This window comes from Heloderma suspectum, chromosome 1, assembly GCF_057233095.1.
Source record: "Heloderma suspectum isolate Gila_16-S chromosome 1, 16-S_ref, whole genome shotgun sequence".
NCBI classification, from domain to species: domain Eukaryota; kingdom Metazoa; phylum Chordata; class Lepidosauria; order Squamata; family Helodermatidae; genus Heloderma; species Heloderma suspectum.
The window spans coordinates 345,363,114-345,382,517 of NC_139458.1; the positions used below are offsets into that span (position 1 = coordinate 345,363,114).

A 19,404-nucleotide genomic window follows, 5' to 3' on the forward strand; every position below is an offset into this window, starting at 1 on the left:
AGGGTTTATTTGCATTTTCTCTTGAAACTGCTCTTCCTCAATATTTCACCACTTGTCAGATTATGTAGAACTGACACTTCTTTCTGACTCAGATTGGTGAAACTATTTTGATTTTATGAAGGTTAGAATGACTGACCATTTTACATGGTGAAACTTTTTTTTTACTGATGGCCTTAACAATATCTGTCACTACTGTGACAGCTATAATCTACTCTGTGACATTAAGGATTTTTGTTATGTGTTCTTCAGTCTCCAAGTTAACATGTTAACACTAACCTGTTAACCATGGAAGATACATTTCACAACTGTTTGCATTTCGATCTCCTGAATCAGAGCAGGATTGTCGCATATCCTATTTTACAGAGGACAGTCCTCTGTTTAGAAGGCATCCTCTATTTGAAGGGCTTACCAGACCAAGTCCAATTTAAAGATAAAGGACCATAAGAAGGCAGAGCAAAGCCCTTGAAATTGCCCATCAACAGTTAGCAACCTGGTCACAGTCTTCCCCACTATGGTGAGATGTGGTGTTTCTATTTAAATTGTAGTAGTTATTAATACATTTGCAGCTATACATATAAATCAACATATGCATATTTAATGCAGATCTGTATTTTCCCTTGGTGATGATTTTTTTTCTTTTTTTTTGAGGAAGTGGCCACCCTACAATCAGAAGCACCATATGTCTGAAGAACTTCTAGAGAATATATTCCCTGGATTGATTGAGGCCATTACCTTTTATATGAGCTTTATTTCTTGAATTCCAGTTATCACCTTGTTTTGTTCCTTTACCTTTCAGAACCTGTGATCAAAAAGCCAGAACAATTTATTGAGCTTGCTAGTCCTTTTCTAAACTTCAGACTTTCTCCAATACCTATTCCAAGAGATACGTAAGTAGATCAGTAAGTAGATCAGTGAATTTAATGAATTTAACTCTGTATTGAATTGTGGCAAGTTATACAATAAGAGAACAACCCTAAGCTCTCTGATGGAGTGCTTTGATCCCAGAGTTCTGACCTCAAGAAGGAGGAAACCAGCATGGAGGTTTCCACAGTAGTTGAAAGGGCCTGAGTGGGGGGATCCATGGTCAGATCTCCCTCTCTGAGGGTGGATCACCCTTGGAGGGGGAAATCTGCCATATGCTATGGCCCCTGCAACCATATGATTGCTTTTTCAAAAGTGATTCTAATAACAGAACAGCACTGAAAATATGGGTTTGCAGCCAAAGATGGTGAGAGAGAATTAGTCTGCTTCACAGGTTAATTGTATTCCAACAGTGTAAAAATACAATAAAATGATAAAAAATTCTACTGAGAAATATAAACTTCCTAAGTGTCCAAAAGAGAATGAAACTCACAGAAATTATGGCTCATCATTAAACTTCATTATTATTCGTGCACTCCAACAGGATGCCATCAGCACTGTGTGGTTATATTTTTTAATAATTGAAATTCTGTATTACTTGGCCTCCAGAGTTGGATTTCTTCAACTCCAGATACTTTTATACCAATATGACATTTCAGGGTTTTGGTTTTTTTAAAGAGCCGCTTGTTTTCAGAATAGAAAGTCTTTTTCAAAAATATTTTTAATATACTTCAAGAGTTCTCCATTTCTAGAAACATATAAAAATATTAAACACTCCATGAGTAAGGCACATGCCAAAAAATGGTATTGACTGACATCCCATCAGCATGCAAAGGAGTACTTTTGAAGTATAATGGAACACCATTTCTGAAGTTAATTTCATTAAGGATAAAATGAAGAGGAGGAGGATCATGTAAGCTGCTGCCCATATAGACAGCATGTAGACATCTTTTAATGTGTTGATATTATTACAATTTTAATATTGATGATTTAATTATATTTTTAACTTTTGTACACTTGTATTTCTATTTATAGGTTTTAAATGTATAAGTTTGAACATTGTAAAGCTGCCTTGAGCCCCAGTATTGGGAAAAAGGCAGGATATAAATATAATAATAATAATAATAATAGACATCAGTAGAGAAATCAAGGATGTTAATGGAGCTAGGATTGGATACCAGCCACCACAAAAACCCAAAATGGGGTTGTTGTTGTTGTTCAGTCGTTCAGTCGTGTCTGACTCTTTGTGACCTCATGGACCATAGCATGCCAGGCCTTCCTGTCCTGCGCTCTCTCCTGGAGTGTGCTCAAGTCCATATTCATTGCATCGGTGATGCTATCTAGCCATCTCATCCTCTGCCGTCCCCTTCTCCTTTTGCCCTCAGTCTTTCCCAGCATCACAGTCTTTTCCAGACAGTTTTCTCTTTGCATTAGGTGGCCAAAATATTTGAGCTTCAGCTTCAGTATCTGTCCTTCCAATGAGCACTCAGGGTTGATTTCCTTTAGGACTGACTGATTTGACCTCCTTGCAGTCCAGGGAACTCGTAAGAGTCTTCTCTAGCACCACAGTTCAAAAGCATCGATTCTTTGGCGCTCAGCCTTCCTTAGAGTCCAGCTCTCACAGCCATACGTGGCTACTGGGAAAACCACAGCTTTGATTATGAGGACCTTTGTCGGCAAGGTGATGTCTCTGCTTCTTACTATGCTGTCTAGGTTTGCCATAGCTTTCCTCCCAAGGAGCAAGCGTCTTTTAATTTCATGGCTACAGTCACCATCTGCGGTGATCTTGGAGCCCAAGACAATAAAATCTGTCACTGCTTCCATTTCTTCCCCTTCTATATGCCAGGAAGTGATGGGGCCAGATGCCAGGATTTTAGTTTTTTTAATGTTGAGTTTCAAACCAGCTTTTGCACTCTCTACTTTCACCCTCAACAAGAGGCTCTTTAGATCCTCTTCGTTTTCTGCCATTAGGGTGGTATCATCTGCATATCTGAGGTTGTTGATAATTCTCTCAGCAATCTTAATTCCGACCTCTGATTCATCCCACCTGGCGTTTCTCATGATATACTCTGCATATAAATTACATAAGCAGGGTGACAATCTGCAGCCTTGTTGTACTCCTTTCCCAATTCTGAACCAATCAGTTGCTCCATGTCCGGTTCTTACTGTTGCTTCTTGACCCTCGTACAGGTTTCTCAGGAGACAGGTAAGGTGATCTGGTACTCCCATCACTTTAAGAATTTGCCACAGTTTGTTGTGATCCACACAATCAAAGGCTTTAGCATAGTCAATGAAGCAGAAATAGACGTTTTTCTGGAATTCTCTTGCTTTCTCCATGATCCAACGAATGTTGGCAATTTGATCTCTAGTTCCTCTGCCTCTTCGAAACCCAGCTTGTACTTCCGGTATTTCTCGGTTCGCATACTGCTGAAGCCTAGCTTGTAGGATTTTGAGCATGACCTTGCTGGCATGTGAAATGAGCGCAATTGTACGGTAGTTTGAACACTCTTTGGCGTTGCCCTTCTTTGGAATTGGAATGTAAACTGACCTTTTCCAGTCTTGTGGCCACTGTTGCATGTTCCAAATTGGTTGGCATATTGAGTGCAGCACTTTAACAGCATCATCTTTTAGGATCTTAAATAGCTCAGCTGGAAGACTGTCATCTCCGCTAGCTTTGCTGTTAGTAATGCTTCCTAAGGCCCACTTGACTTCACTCTCTAGGATGACCGGCTCAAGTTCAGTGACCGCACTATCATGGCTATCAGGGACATTCAGATCTTTCCTGTATAGTTCTTCTGTGTATCCTTTCCACCTCTTCTTAATCTCATCTGCTTCTGTTAGGTCCCTGCCTTCTTTGTCCTTTATCATGCCCGTCTTTGCACAAAATGTTCCCTTGAGATCTCCAATTTTCTTGAAGAGATCTCTAGTCTTTCCCATTCTGTTGTTTTCTTCGATTTCCTTGCATTGTTCATTCAAGAAGGCCTTCTTGTCTCTCCTTGCTTTTCTCTGGAACTCTGCATTGAGTTGGATATATCTTCCCCTTTCTCCCTTGCTTTTCGCTTCCCTTCTTTCCTCAGCTACTTGTAAAGCCTCCTCAGACAGCCACTTTGCTTTCTTGCATTTCTTTTTCTTTGGGATGGATTGAGTTGCTGCCTCCTGAACAGTGTTACAGACCTCCGTCCATAGTTCCTCAGGCACTCTGTCTATCAGGTCTAATCCCTTAAATCTATTCCTCACCTCCACTGTATATTCATAAGGGATATGATTTAGGTCATACCTGAATGGTTTAGTGGTTTTCCCTACGTTCTTCAATTTAAGCCGAAATTTTGCGATAAGAAGCTCATGATCTGAGCCACAGTCAGCTCCAGGTCTTGTTTTTACTGACTGTATAGAGCTTCTCCATCTTTGGCTGCAAAGGACATCATCAATCTGATTTTGATATTGACCATCTGGTGATGTCCATGTGTAGAATCGCCTGTTGTGCTGTTGGAAAAGAGTGTTTGCTATGATCAGCGTATTCTCTTGGCAAATCTCTATTAGCCTTCGTCCTGCTTCATTTTGTACACCAAGGCCATGCTTGCCTGTTATCCCAGTGATTTCTTGACTTCCTGCTTTAGCATTCCAATCCCCTATGATGAAGAGGACATCTTTTTTTGGTGTTAGTTCTAGAAGGGTTGTAGGTCTTCACAGAACCGATCAACCTCAGCTTCTTCGGCCTCAGTGGTTGGGGCATAGACTTGAATTACTGTGATGCTGAATGGTTTGCCTTGGATTCGTACTGAGATCATTCTGTCGTTTTTGAGATTGTACCCCAGTACTGCTTTTCCCACCCTTTTGTTGACTATGAGTGCTACTCCATTTCTTCTAAGGGATTCTTGCCCACAATAGTAGATATGATGGTCACCTGAATTAAATTCGCCCATGCTTGTCCATTTTAGTTCGCTGATTCCCAAGATGTCGATGTTCAATCTTGCCATCTCATGTTTGACCACCTCCAGCTTACCTTGATTCATTGATCTTACATTCCAGGTTCCTAAACAATATTGGTCTTTACAGCATCGGATTTTCTTTTCACCACCAGAGACATCCACAGCTGAGTGTCCTTTCAGCTTTGGCCCAGCCGCCTCGCTCTTTCTGGCGCTACTTGGAAATTCCCTCTGCTCTTCCCCAGTAGTATATTGGACACCTTCCGATTTGAGGGGCTCATCTTCCGGCGTCATATCTTTTAGCCTTGTGATACGTTCCATGGGGTTTTCTTGGCAAGAATACTGGAGTGGGTGGGGAGGCTGTTAAAGCCTCAGAACAGGCCAGTGAGGGCTGAGCATGCTTTAATTTTTATTTTTAGAGATGAGAGTTTGTTTGTGTTTTATTTAGCCATTTGCCACCATCTACCTTCAAAAAGGGATCTCTTCCAGCCTCCACACTTTCTTCTGTCACTGAAAATGATGAAAGCATGATTGACATTTATGGAGATTCGAATCCCACAAGCACAGAAGAGAATTCTCAGGTTAAGATTTTATTTTGTAATTGTTGTCATCCTGACCTATCCAACTCACTTCAGATCACCCAATTGTACACAGGGAAGGTTGTGAAAGATAAACAGTCCTTAAGTCCAATAAGTCTCTTTAAAAAAAGCTCTTTCTCTTGCATCTGAATAAATCTGAAGACTCAAATGTCTAGTCCTGATGACATTCACAAAAATTTTATATCAGTTCTGTACAGCTTATGATTCACAAAGCCCAGACATGCACTGTGCTCTGTGGAGGTTTGTCAGTGCCTCTGTTTTTGCTTGTTTGTTTCTTCATTGCAGACCCAGATAGGCAACAAAATCAGGAGGTTTATCATGCTGGACTGCATTTAGCTTCAGTTGTGCAGGCCTGATGATAAAACAAATATTTTGGGATTTTTTTGTAGTAAGCCAAGAGTACCCTGAATTTTTGAGGCCAGTTTCATGAGGGGAAAGTGGTTCTAGATACACAAAAAGGACAAGAATTGATGAAATGCAATAAACATTTAAATGTCATAGTAAACAAATTTATCTTGCTTCCTATTGTTATGTCAACATATTTCTAAACAAACTTTTTTCCACTTTCTAGGAATCGACTTTAGTTCCACAACATACCATAGAAGGATCCACTAGAGGTAAACATGATTGTGATTTATGCTTGCCTTAATAGAAAATGATAGAGTATTCATTTATTGATTCAGTTTATTTATTTATAGAAATGTTTCCTCCTCATTTCTAATGTCAAGGTGGCTTCCAATACAAAACTAAAAATGACTGGGGGTGGGGGCTGGGCATTGTATGAACACTAGGGATGGACGAAAGTCCCTTACCTGGTCCCGCAGCTTGCTTCGTGGTGGGGGGGAGGCGCTTCGGTTCTCCCCCCGAAGTTCAGGCTGGGGGGGGAGGCGCCCTGCCTCTCCCGGCCGAAATTCAGGCCCATGGGTGCCGCCATTTGTGTACACGCTTTCCCCCCCCCCAAAAGTCACCCGTGATAGGCTACGTAATGATTTACGTAGCCTATCACGGCTGACTTTGGAAATCTAGCCGTGATAGGCTATGTAAATCGTTACATAGCCTATCACATGTGTGTGTGTGTTTTTTTTACATTTACTTTGTAATGGCGGCGGCGGCGGCAGCCGGTCAGAAGACCGGCCGCTGCCCCCGCTGAAACGCCGCCGGGACCCGCCACCGAGAGGGACATTCGAGGGAGGTAAGTCCCATCCCGGGGGGGGGGGTGGCGGAGAATTTCACCGCCAACGCATTTGGCCTCCCCAAGATTCGTGGAGAAATTCTCCGCCATCCCTAACACAAGTCTGCTTATGTGGTGTTGGATATTGCTCTCTGATATTAAAAGCCCTTAAAGGCATAAAAGAACAGGACAGACTTCACCTGACATCTAAAAGGTGCCAAGCTTACATGTCTGGGGAGAGAGTTTCACAGTTTGGATGCCACCACTGAAATGTCTCTGTTAGCTGATGAAACGTAGTGTCTAAGAGACTGAGCTGCGAATCAGGAGGTCGAATCTCACATCTGCCATAAACTCACTAGGTGGCCTTAGGCAAGCCACAGTCTCTCAGTTTCAGCTCCCCCATCTGCAATATGGACCATAATAATACTGACTTACAACTAGATAATGCATGTGAAGTTCTTTGAATACTTGAAAGCACTATACACATGTTAAAAATTATTAAGTATTATTATTAGAAGCAGAACTAGTAAGCAGCCTATAGCTCCCTAAGATAATAACACTAACAATCTTACATATATTTAAGCTTTCACACTTACATGTATTCACATATTGCTGCTTCTAAAACCAGTGGAATAGCTTACTGATGGCTTTATGGTAATAGTTTTTAGTGTGCTTTCCTGAAGTAATGCAATGGATTATTTACTCTTAATATTTGAATAGTTACCCACTGTTATATGAGTTCCTTTCCTTACACAATATTGTTTTTTAAATGTGGCATTTCTAAAGAACATAATCTTAAGGCTTCTTTCTTAATGTATTTTGACTTAATGGTGTGCATTGTTGTATTACATAACATCAGCCTGAATCGGGCAACTGGTACTGTTTCAAAATACTTTGCTGTAACTTTTCCAGCTTCATAGAAAATGTCAGAGTACAAATCAGAAACCAAAATAAAAATATTCAGAATTTAAAATTGAATAACGTTATATTTTAAAGTAATTTATTTAAGAGCAGTGTTCTGAAAGCAACAGTTTAAAACTTAAAGAAGTGTTCAGTCAACAAATAATGGGCTCAGGCTTAATTTGCAGCTGATTAAGAGTCTAATTCTCAACTACCTCACAGTTACTCATTGTTTCATTGTATAGATTACAATCCATTATGGAGATCACCTATACTCCCAAAATACATTCTTGAACCAGCATTTGCAGAGAATGTGTGCTGGTTGAAGGCTGAGTGTAAGCCCTTTTGCTTCAGTATTAGAGAAAACAATTTTTAAACCCCTTATTAAACTTTGTGCTGCAGAAGTAAGTGAGTTCTACAAACCCAAAAACTGGGGATGTAGGAGTAATATACTAATCCTGGCATCCCCAACACGGTGGCCAGGGGGACTCACAGATACCTCCCTTGGCAGCCGCCATGCTCCCTGCCACATTTGGAAATGCTTTTAAGATTATTAAGAAACTGAAAGTCTGAGCTGGCTTTTTTTTTATATTATCTAACTGATGTTGGCTTTGAATGTTGTCCTTTAGTTTTTCCTATATGAGCAGAAAGTAAAACCACTCATAACTTGTTTGCAGTCACAGTTCAAGTTCATTAACTACTGCTGAGATAAAGTATTGGGCCCAGCAATTTTTGTAGGTTTGGAGAGGTGAAAATGCCCCCAAGTACGTGAATTCTGAGAATTGGGGGGGTGTCCCTAAAATTTTTCCCCCATAAAAAGCGAAACAAAAACCCTCTTTCTTTCTTTCTTTCTTTCTTTCTTTCTTTCTTTCTTCATTTAATTTCTATACCGCACAATAGCCGAAGCTCTCTGGGCAGTTCACAGAAATTAAAACCAAAAAGCACACAGTAAAACAATATAAAATATAAAAACATTAAAACCACAATATAACAATACAATGGGAATAAAACCAGAGTAAAACCTAGCGGCAATGCAGAGATTTGAAATACAGCAAAGCTAAAAGACTAGAAAGCTAAAATGCTAAAATACCTGGGAAAATAAAAAGGTCTTCACCTGGTCCCAGAAGGAATACAATGTATGTGCCAGAGGAACCTCAATAGGGAGCTCATTCCACAGCCGGGGTGCCACAGCAGAAAAGCCCTCCTCCTAGTAGCCACCCACCTCACTTTTTGGCAGGGGCTCACAGAGGAGGGCTGCTGAGGATGATCTTAAGGTCCGGGCAGGCACATATGGGAGGATGCGATCCTTCAGATAACCTGGCCCCAAGCTGTTTAGGGCTTTGAATGTTAATACCAGCACTTTGAATCGGGCCCAGAAATGGACTGGCAGCCAGTGCAGCTGGAAGAGTACTGGCATAATATGAGCTCACTGGCCAGTCCCTGTTATCAATCTTGCTGCCCTATTTTGGACCAGCTGAAGTTCTGGACTGTTTTCAAAGGCAGCCCCACGTATAACACATTGCAGTAATCCAGATGAGAAGCTATCAGAGCATGGATAACTGTAGCTAGGCTATCTCTGTCTAGATAAGGGTGTAGTTGGCCTAAGCTGATAAAAAGTGCTCCATGCCACTGAGTTCACCTGTGCCTCAAGTGACAGTTCTTGGTCCAAGAACACCCCCAAACTACAAACCTGATCCTTTAGAGGGAGTGCGACCCCTCCAGAACAGGTTGAATATCACCTAGCCGGGCAGACGAACCACCCACTAACAGTACCTCTGTCTTGTCTGGATTGAGTTTCAGTTTATTGGCCCTCATCCAGTCCATTACCATGCCCAGGCACTGATTCAGAACAGCCACTGCCTCACCTGGGTTTGATGAGAAGGAGAGGTAGAGCTGGGTGTCATCTGCATATTGATGGCACCTCAGCCCACACCTCCAGATATCCTCCCCCAGTGGTTTCATGTAGATATTGAACAGCATAGGGGATAAAATACAGCCCTGTGGAACCCCATGGCATAATTGCCATGGCTCAGAGCAATAATCCCCCAGCACCACCTTCTGGAATCAGCCGTGCAAGTAGGAGTGGAACCACTGCAGTGCAGTGCCTCCAACTCCCAACCCAGACAACCTATCCAGAAGGATACCATGATCGATGGTATCGAAAGCCGCTGAGAGGTCCAGGAGAATCAACAGGTCACACTCCCCCTGTCCCTCTCCTGGCAGAGGTCATCCCACAGGGCGACCAAGGCAGTTTCTGTGCCCAAACCAGGCCTGAGGCCTGATTGAAATGGATCTAGATTGAAATGGATCTAATCTGTTTCATTCAAGAGTTCCTGGAGCTGTCCTGCAACTACCCGCTCAAGCACCTTGCCCCAGGAAGGGGGTGTTGGCAACTGGCCTATAATGGTTAATAACCTCTGGGTCCAGGTTAGTTTTTTTCAGGAGTGGGCTGATTACTCCCTCTTTTAAAGAGGCCAGCATCATTCTCTCTCTCAAGGAAGAATTTACAACCTCCTGAACCCAGCCAGACATCCCCTCCTTGTTTGCTGTAATAAGCCGTGAAGGGCAAGGGTCAAGCACACAAGTGGTCAATCAGACTTGGCCAAGCACCTTGTCTGCATCCTCAGGCCTCAATAACTGAAACTCATCCAATAAAACTGGACCAGACGGTGCCAGACCTTGCCACCATTGTAACTGGAGTTGTTGTTGTTATTCAGTCATATCCGACTCTTCGTGACCCCATGGACCATAGCACGCCAGGCCTTCCTGTCCTGTACTCTCTCCCGGAGCATGCTCAAGTCCATATTCATTGCCTCAGTGATGCTATCTAGCCATCTCATCCTCTGCCGTCCCCTTTTCCTTTTGCCTTCAGTCTTTCCCAGCATCAGGGTCTTTTCCAGAGAGTTTTCTCTTTGCATTAGGTGGCCAAAATATTTGAGCTTCAGCTTCAGTATCTGTCCTTCCAATGAGCACTCAGGGTTGATTTCCTTTAGGATGGACTGATTTGACCTCCTTGCAGTCCAGGGCACTCGTAAGAGTCTTCTCCAGCACCACAGTTCGAAAGCATCAATTCTTCGGCGCTCAGCCTTCCTTAGAGTCCAGCTCTCACAGCCATACGTTACTACTGGGAAAACCATAGCTTTGATTAGACGGACCTTTGTCGGCAAGGTGATGTCTCTGCTTCTTACTATGCTGTCTAGGTTTGCCATAGCTTTCCTCCCAAGGAGCAAGCGTCTTTTAATTTCATGGCTACAGTCACCGTCTGCGGTGATCTTGGAGCCCAAGAAAATAAAATCTGTCACTGTTTCCATGTCTTCCCCTTGTATATGCCAGGAAGTGATGGGGCCAGATGCCATGATCTTCGTTTTTTTAATGTTGAGTTTCAAACCAGCTTTTGCACTCTCCTCTTTCACCCTCAACAAGAGGCTCTTTAGATCCTCTTCGCTTTCTGCCATTAGGGTGGTATCATCTGCATATCTGAGGTTGTTGATAATTCTCCTGGCAATCTTAATTCCAACCTGTGATTCATCCAACCCAGCGGTAACTGGAGTAGTGATGTTTAATTATGCTTCTGGTATTAATGTTCTATGGCACATTCTCCAGGAAGTTTTCCTGCTTATTTATTTATTTATTTATTTATTATTTTAAAACTTATACCCACATATTTCAAAAAAGAACTGAGAGCAGTTTTCAGCAATAAAATGGCCAAATTATATATATATATATATATATATATATATATATATATATATAGATCAACAGTACATAAAACAGTTATCATGGAAAACAGCAGCTAATATAACAAGCCTAGAAATCAGTTAAATAAGAAAAAAAATCAGAAGCTCATATATTCACAATCAAAAAAGGGAACAGCAGTAATCATAAGCCTCATTGAAATGAATGAAGTTATGCAAGAGAATGGCCATCATGCATAGCTAGTGTTCATATTGTCAGGTTTCTCAGTCTTTCAAGCACACACGCTCAGGCAATCTGACACCAGACACCCAAATCAGTGAGACTTGCAGGAAAGCCTACTCTTCAGAAATGATATAGCTGATGGTCAGTAGCTAAAAGATAAAAACTGCAACCATGACAGAGATCCACACAACAAGTTTCCCACTGAAATCTCTGAGGCTCAAAACACAGCAGAAGGGGCTCAGGATTCCTGGGGTCATCTTTCCCAGGCAATCGAGGACAATAGCCAGTAACCTGAATGAATCCTGAGGTCAACCTGTGAAATATGGATTTTAATTTTCCCAGGACCGCTCAGTTGATCAGGCTGAGAGGTTTGGGATCTTATGAGGTGGAGAAGAAGACACACACAACCAATGTAGATGAAAGAAAAGGAGATTTATTGAAAATAAAGGAAATAAGCAAAAGTAGAACCTCCCCAGAGAGTTGCACACTCTCTGAGGCTGAAGAGGTTACACACCTCCAGGCACAAACATGATTACAAACAAATCTCAGAGAGTTTCAGGCTCTCTGAAACTCAAGACTGAAGAGGTTACACACCATTTAGGTACAAACTTAATTACAAAGAAATCTCAAAGAGTTTCAAGCCCTCTGAATCTCAAGAGGTTGCACGCCTCTTAGATAAGAGCCCAAAACCAATGCACCTCAAGAAGTTGCACCCTTCTCTGAGGCTGAAGAGGTTACACTCCTCTTAAGGTAGAAACTGAGTTACCCAAATGTGGTGCATTAAATTACTAAATATACAGTTAGCCCTTGTTTGTTGCTCAGCTCCAGATCGGTCCACACCGCAAATGGCCCACTGAGGCAACAATGATACAGTGTCAGCCAGGCCCAAGCCTAAGCCTGCTGTCTTATATCCTAAACCAAACGGTTAATTATGACAGAACAAAGATAGCTGCGCCCATATCTAAGCCCTGGACAGTAAAATCGTTTCCCTGAATTTTACCCAACACACACTCACCACAACACTATCAAGTACTTTGTCGGAGCATTTAATACGAGTCCTGTGGATCGAGGGTACCGTTGGTATGTGCACATACAAACGATCCAGATGCAACCACGCCACTCCTGAACAATGGCAGGTTCAGGGGTTTTATATTCTTTTTCCCTCATTGGGGCTCATGAGATCAAAGAGGGGTTCAGTGTGGTTTTTTTGATAATACATCATGTTTTATTTATTTTATTTATTACATTTATATCCTGCCTTTTTTCCTCTTGCAAGGAACCCAAGGCAGCTTACATTATCCTCCTCCTCTCCATTTTATCCTCACAACAACAACCCTGTGAGGTAGGTTGGGCTGAGAGTGTGTGACTGGCCCAAAGTCACCCAGTGAGCTTCCATGGCTGAGTGGGGACTAGAACCCAGATCTCCCAGCTCCCAGTCCAACACTCTTGCCACTACACCACACTGGCTCTCATGTTCCCAATTTCCAAGATTGACATTTGTTGTAGACAGCCTGGCACCTCCTTCCGACTCCCCAACATCTCCATGGTCGTAAAGTGCCGTCCTTGTTATCAGAACATCTGCAGATATCCCTCTTTTATTGGCCCATGTCCATCTTCTGTAACTGATACTTTGGCAATCTTCAGCACATACCAGAGCACCCTCATCTGGCCCTCCTGCAATAAAACCATTCTCCATTCACACCTCCCCTTCCTGATCTGAGCTATTCACATGACATGGACTGGTTTAGAATGTTGACCTTTTAACATTTCATAGTGTTCTGAATTAACACTCAGATACAGATTACATCTCAGGATATTTACAATTCAGGCTTGTATTCAGGGTCAAACTCTGCATTCTATTTCTTTTCACACCACATTTGTTACATTGCAGAAGAAAATAAGAGTACATTAGGTGCCAGAAGTCTACAAGATCATCTACTATGAGCAGGGAGAGAAGTTATAGATAGAAGCAATCTTTATTGACAAAAATCAAGTAAAGGTGTATTTAAGAAATAAGAGAAATTAATAAAAGTTATAATGTATTAGAAGTAAATATTTAAGGGAAATATAAGTGGATATGAGGAGACATTAGAAAGATAACTTGGAGAAAAATAGGAAAAATAAAATCACACTGTGTCAAACCTTCCCAGACAATCAAAGATACGAATCCCCACAAACATCACAAGGCACTGGAATGATTCCCCGGGTCATCCTTCCCAGGCAATTGAGGACAATAACCAGTAGTAACCTGAATGAATCCCGGGGTCAACCTTCCCAGGCAAAGATACAAATCTCCACAAACATCACAAGGAATTGGAATGATTCCTGAGATCATCCTTCCCAGGCAATCAAAGGCAAGAGAAAAGGCCCAGACAAATTCACAGAGAGAGAGACTTCATCCAACCTTGAACCTTTGTTGGGATCTCTGTGCTACACAGGCAAGGCCTATTAAGTCCAAGAGTAAGTCCACACAAGCAGAGAGTTCCATGCCACAGCTTTTGCCTTGGTAACTCCACACTGCATGAGTTCAGACAGAGAAAAGTCCAAGAGTCAGGACCAAATCCAGCCTGCCGGGCTGACAACAAAGGAGACACATAATCCACAGCAAAAACAGGAGTTCAAAGTCTAATGAAAGCATCACAGTACTCTTCATGGCAAGTCCTTAGCGATACAAACTTCCAGGGAAGTCCAGGTGCAGAGTGCCTCCAGAGGCCCAGACAATGATGGACAGAGAAGGCTACAGGCAATGAAGAGGAGGCGTTCCTAGCAAAGGCTCTTCACCTTTGCATCAGCTTAAAAGGGGAAAGCGTGACTGTAAGTCACCTCCCCCTGACCACTTGACAGACAAGGGCTTTTGACTTTTCAGCAAGGCCTCTCCAAATGGGATGTCACTGCTCAGCCCTCCAAGCAATGATGTTTCAACCTGAGTGACCCTTCCGCAGACCCCACCTCACTTCTGACAGGTTCTCACTGACAGCTTCCAGCCTCCTTGCCTGCAAAGACCAGACCAGCAAGTGGACAGGGAGAAAGGTGACTCCCCCTGGCTCTGCTCTGAGAACACTGACAGAGATAAGCTCACACAGATTCGGACATTCCCGAGGCTGAATAGGCCCAAACCCTTCCAGACTACTTCTAATCAAAACCTGGCTGCATCCTACAAAGCCCGCTGCAGTGCTGAAGCTGGGCTCTGACACATATGTGCTATGAAAACCATACAAGATAGGGAAAATAACACTAACTTATACACTTGCTTAGTTCTGAGCAAAGGCCACTCATTTCCATGACAACCAAGTATGATTATCTGGCTTGAGGAGACCAAGTTATTTGAGTCATTTTGGTTCTATTCATTGTCAATTGTATTCTGCATCCACTTGGCTGGATGAAAGACCATCTTATGGGATTAAAGATCCTCAAGTGGGGTGAGAAAAGTCAAAACCCAGAAGAAGACACATCTCCTAGCAAGTACAGACTATTAAGGAAATAGTATGGTTTAGATGCATTTGCTCTGGAACTCTATATTTTGACCTGTCTAATTTCTTTTAGAAGTGATGGTTTGTAAGCTTTGTAAGGATGTATCCCCACAAAGATTTTGTCTAAAAGTGCTTCTGATGTTCTTCTGAACAATAGAGTGTCCATGCACAGAGATACTGGTTCTCTGCTTATTTCCCCCATGCCCCTGACAGTCTACAATACAAGAAGAGATCAACAATGGCCAGGCTAGTTGTACAACCAAGTTTTTGTCCCCAAAATGTGGGGAAAAGCCTCTTCCTAAAGGAGTTCTTTCTGTGCTACAGTGCTATACTGATAACTGAAGTCTGCTAAGCACACATGCCTTAATGCAGCTCTATCTACAATAACCTACTGAGAACAAGGACAAAAGGCAGTCACACAGCAGGAGATGGAAGTGACTTCCTCTCCTTTCCAGGAGTCTCTGATTCTCAAGACTGCACTCAGTAACAGAGGTTGAACAGGTATTCTCTTTTGGCTCTTACATTAGTTCTAGTTGCAGAGAAGGGTGATGACAATGCTTTTTTAAAGAACATTGTTCCTTAAAGTGAGAGATAGTGATAATATGGAGAAGTGGTTAAATTTTTGATACCAGGGCTAAGCTGTCCGGTCTTGTGAGATGTACTTTCTTTTTTTTACTACTATTAGGGAGCAATCCCATGGCCCCTAGTCAGCACCTGAGGGGCCATAGGACTGTTTGGAGTCCCTCCTCCAACCAAGGCTGGAGACAGAAAAGGGGAGTCGGAGATCTGCCCCCCTCCCCCCATCCCTTTGCAGCTGGTGGAGAAAGAACTATGCTGGCTGCTCTGTGAGGTTGGAAAAGCGACTGTAGAGAGGGAGAAAAGGGGTCATTTTGGTGGGTGGGGAGGGGACTGGAGAGGCCAAGATATGAGCTATCCTGATGCCTCTCCAGCCTCCTTCCGTCCCCCTCCAAAGTCCCCCACTAGATGGGCAAAAAAAGCCCATCTGGCAAAAAATGGAGGGCAAGATGCGAAGATTGCCTCGGCTGCTCCTCCCACCCTGCATTGGATGATCATAAGCCTCCGAGTTCAGGGGCTTACAATCATTGAGACCGCAATTGATAGGACTGGTTCTGAGCAAGGATTGCACCCTTAGTTAGTTAGTTAATATCCCATCTTTCCACTAAAATAGTGCTCAAGGCAGCTCGCAATAATAAAATACAGATAAAATGATAGAGAATTAGAACATACATTAAAACACATCAGTTGAAAGAAATAAGAAATAAAGAGCACCAACCTGTCTAACTTCTTTTAGAAAGAGATAAACAGAAAATCTAATTCAGCAAACAAGTCAGCTTAAGAATTCAAAGCCTGCCTGAATAAAAATGTTACTTGCAGTAGAACAATAATGGCAGACTCTGTAATAATGGTAGGCTCTGTAACACCTTGCCCAAGGGAGGCAAGGAGCTAGCCTTGCCCCCCTTGGGCAGGGGGTTATAGAGCCTACCATGAAGACTCCATCAAAAGGTGCCTCTGAAGGTAATGGGGCAAAGGAAAAGATCCTCTCTTGGGGATGTTAAAAATTGAGCAGGCTTATAAGGGGGGAATGTGGTCTTTCAAATAGCCTGATTTCAAGTCATATAGGGCTTCATAGGTCATAACCAGCACTTTAAATTGTGCCTGGAAACAGACTGGTAAGCAGTGAAGTTGTTGTAACAATGGAATCACGTGCGCTCTAAAGCCATTCCTGTCAACAGTCTGGCCACAGCTTTCTGGACCACTACTACTATAGATTATCTTTAAATTTACAAAGCTAGAGTACATACTTAGGATCTCTTATCCATAAAGTTCACAGTTTGGGTGTATTGCTGGACTGTGCCCTGAACCAGGAGGTTTCAGTGGTGGCCAGGATTGTGTTTGCACAGCTGAGGCTAGTGCGCTGACTATGCCCATTCCTAGAGATGTCTGATCTGGCCATGGTGACACCTGCTTTGGTTACATATGTTTGGAGTATTGTAATGGGCGCTACATGGAGCTGCCTTTGAAAACTGTCTGGGAACTTCAGCTGTTCCAGAATGCTGTGGCCAGACTGTTGATCAGGATCAAAACCTGATCCTGCTGGTTTTGGGGAACATGTGACTCCCACATTACAACAGCTTTTCTCACTTCCAGTGTTTCCAGGCACAATTCAAACAACTGGCTATTATGACCTATAAAGCCCTATATGACTTGAGGCCAGGCTACCTAAAAGACTAGATTCTCCCATATTTGCCTACCCAGATCTTCTGGGGAGGCCCTTCCCTCAGTCCCCTCGCCATCAAAGGCAAATTTGGTGGGGATGAGAGAGGGGGCCATTTGAGTGGCTCCTCTGGGGCTCTTGGACTCTCTGCCGAAGGAGGCTAGGTCGGCCCCCTCCTTCTGCAAAGATGTTTCTGTTCAAGTAGGCCTTTGGCATGTAAGCTGTTGCTGAAGAGGGTTTTATTGGGCTGGGCACTGTTTTTATTTCCTTTATTGTAGTGTTTTTTATTTTTGTTTTTAAAATATTTGGTTTTATGATTTGTTTTAACCAAGTATATTTAACCAAGTTGGTTTTTATTACTGTTAACCAACTTGAGCACCATTTTGTTTGTTGGAAAGGTGGAGTACAAATCAAATAAATAAATAAATAAACAATAAAGCATAACTAATCTGTGTTGGGTGATTATTAATATATCTATGATATGCCTGGCTGGCTCAGATCAAGATATACCAAGTCCAACCTCCTTCACAAGAATGTCAGCAATCAGGACTATATGGTCCACTAAAAGCTGGCCAGTAATCCAATGGTGGGGCCATGGTCTATTCTGCCTACCTGTTTTATACAACTGACCTACTAATATACCAGAACACAATGAAATTATTTCCACAGCATGTTAGGGATGCACAAGCTTCCCACTACTCTCCCTGACCTGGATGTAACAAGAATCCACCATGGGTGAATTTCCCCATCAGGCTTCTCACTGCAGCGCCAGCCACCGTTTTGAAAATTCAAGCTGTGGTGGAGGGTGCACCCAGCTTGTTGTTATGTGCGAACCCGGCAAGGGTGGGTTGTTGGGGTGGTTAACAAGCCACCCACAAACCTAAAACAAGCCATGGGTTCTGAGTGGCTTGTTAACCACCCCAACAACATACCCTCACCGGGTTTACATGTAACAACAAGCCACGGTGTGTCCCCGCTGCAGGTTGAATGTTCAAAATGCAAAATGGCAAGCTGCATGGGGAAATTCACTCATGGTGGCTTGCCGTTAAGTGCAATCCAGGTCTATGTGTGTGTTCCAGTCAAATGTTTACAAAAAGATCAGGGGTGCTCACAAAGTGCCAGGTATTCCTCTGCCTCCCCATTCCCCTGCCCTAAGTCCAGAAACTTAATTTGCGGCAGGAGAAGGTAGAGGTGGCAGACTCAGCGAAGCTGGTAGCAGGTGCTTCTTCTTGATGAAAATGACACACGTCGCATCAATTGCCATTGGGGATATTGGCATTTACAGTCCCAATCCCTGGTGGTGAATATACTCTGTTAGAGCCCTAAAAGCACTGCTAGGTTCTGCCTCTGCTGCCATTTTCCCCTGCCCCAAGATATGTTTCTAGTCCTTGGCAGGGGAAGGGGAAGGCAGCAGCAGTGACTTGCACCATCATGGGCTGTGAGCAGGGCTAAGCTCACCCTGATCCTGCGTGTAAGCTTTCAGAGAGGTGTACTCATATATGCAAGTACCCTTGCTCAAATTTTTGCTATAGAAAATAATTAGAAGGGACCATGGTGTGCTATCATCCTGAAATGGGTTTTCATCCCTAGCTGACAGAAATGCATAAGCTGGAGGAGCCACATTATCCAGAAGTTCACCATACCTTCTGGTAACCACAGTAATACTAGAAACAGTACTTCCATTAAATTTCATCACATGAGGCCCTTGGGACTGAAAAGATTGTACACCCCTATTCTATGGTAATAGAAGCATCACACAGCAGTAACATAATTAGGGATGGAGGAATCAGTTCATTCACATATGTTCACTTATAATTTTGTTCCATCCCATCCCCACAGTAATCTACAAAAGCTTTAAAAAATGAAATATTTATTTTCTCTCAAAATACTCATTTCAAACCTTAGTTTGATACATTTTTTGAACCAAGAACTGCATCAGAACACTGGGGAAGTGCAAAAGCCAATGGATAACTAAGTTCTGATCGACACTTTGGTCGGGAGATGTGGATCAGATCAGTTCTTATTGGAATTTGTACAGATTGACCACCTCAAATATCTCTAAATATAATTCATTCAGAACATCTGTTGGGAATACTTAAAGGAGGTTAACTTAATACTTAAATACTTAAATTCAAAATACTTTGAATACTTTCAAATCATTTTGAAATATGGGATATAAGGCAGTTTCAAGGATGCATGTTGACATCCCTATATTCTGTAACTTCCTTACTAGAAAATAGGTAATATAAAGAAGCATCCAGACTGATCCAGTATGCTTCAGTGCTGACCTAGAGAGACCTCTAGAGGTGAAAAAATTATCTGA

At 42.6% G+C, this 19,404-nt stretch overlaps 1 protein-coding gene across 1 annotated transcript in view; it reads left to right on the top strand.

The window, feature by feature from the left end:
* The window catches only part of ADGB (androglobin), a 122,142-nt gene that overhangs the window by 35,397 nt on the left and 67,341 nt on the right, over positions 1 to 19,404 (top strand). The window contains exons 12-14 of the mRNA XM_084831870.1: positions 797 to 887; positions 5,236 to 5,368; positions 5,958 to 6,003. Coding sequence (XP_084687996.1) covers positions 797 to 887; positions 5,236 to 5,368; positions 5,958 to 6,003 — 270 coding nt within the window. The remainder of the gene's footprint in view (positions 1 to 796; positions 888 to 5,235; positions 5,369 to 5,957; positions 6,004 to 19,404) is intronic.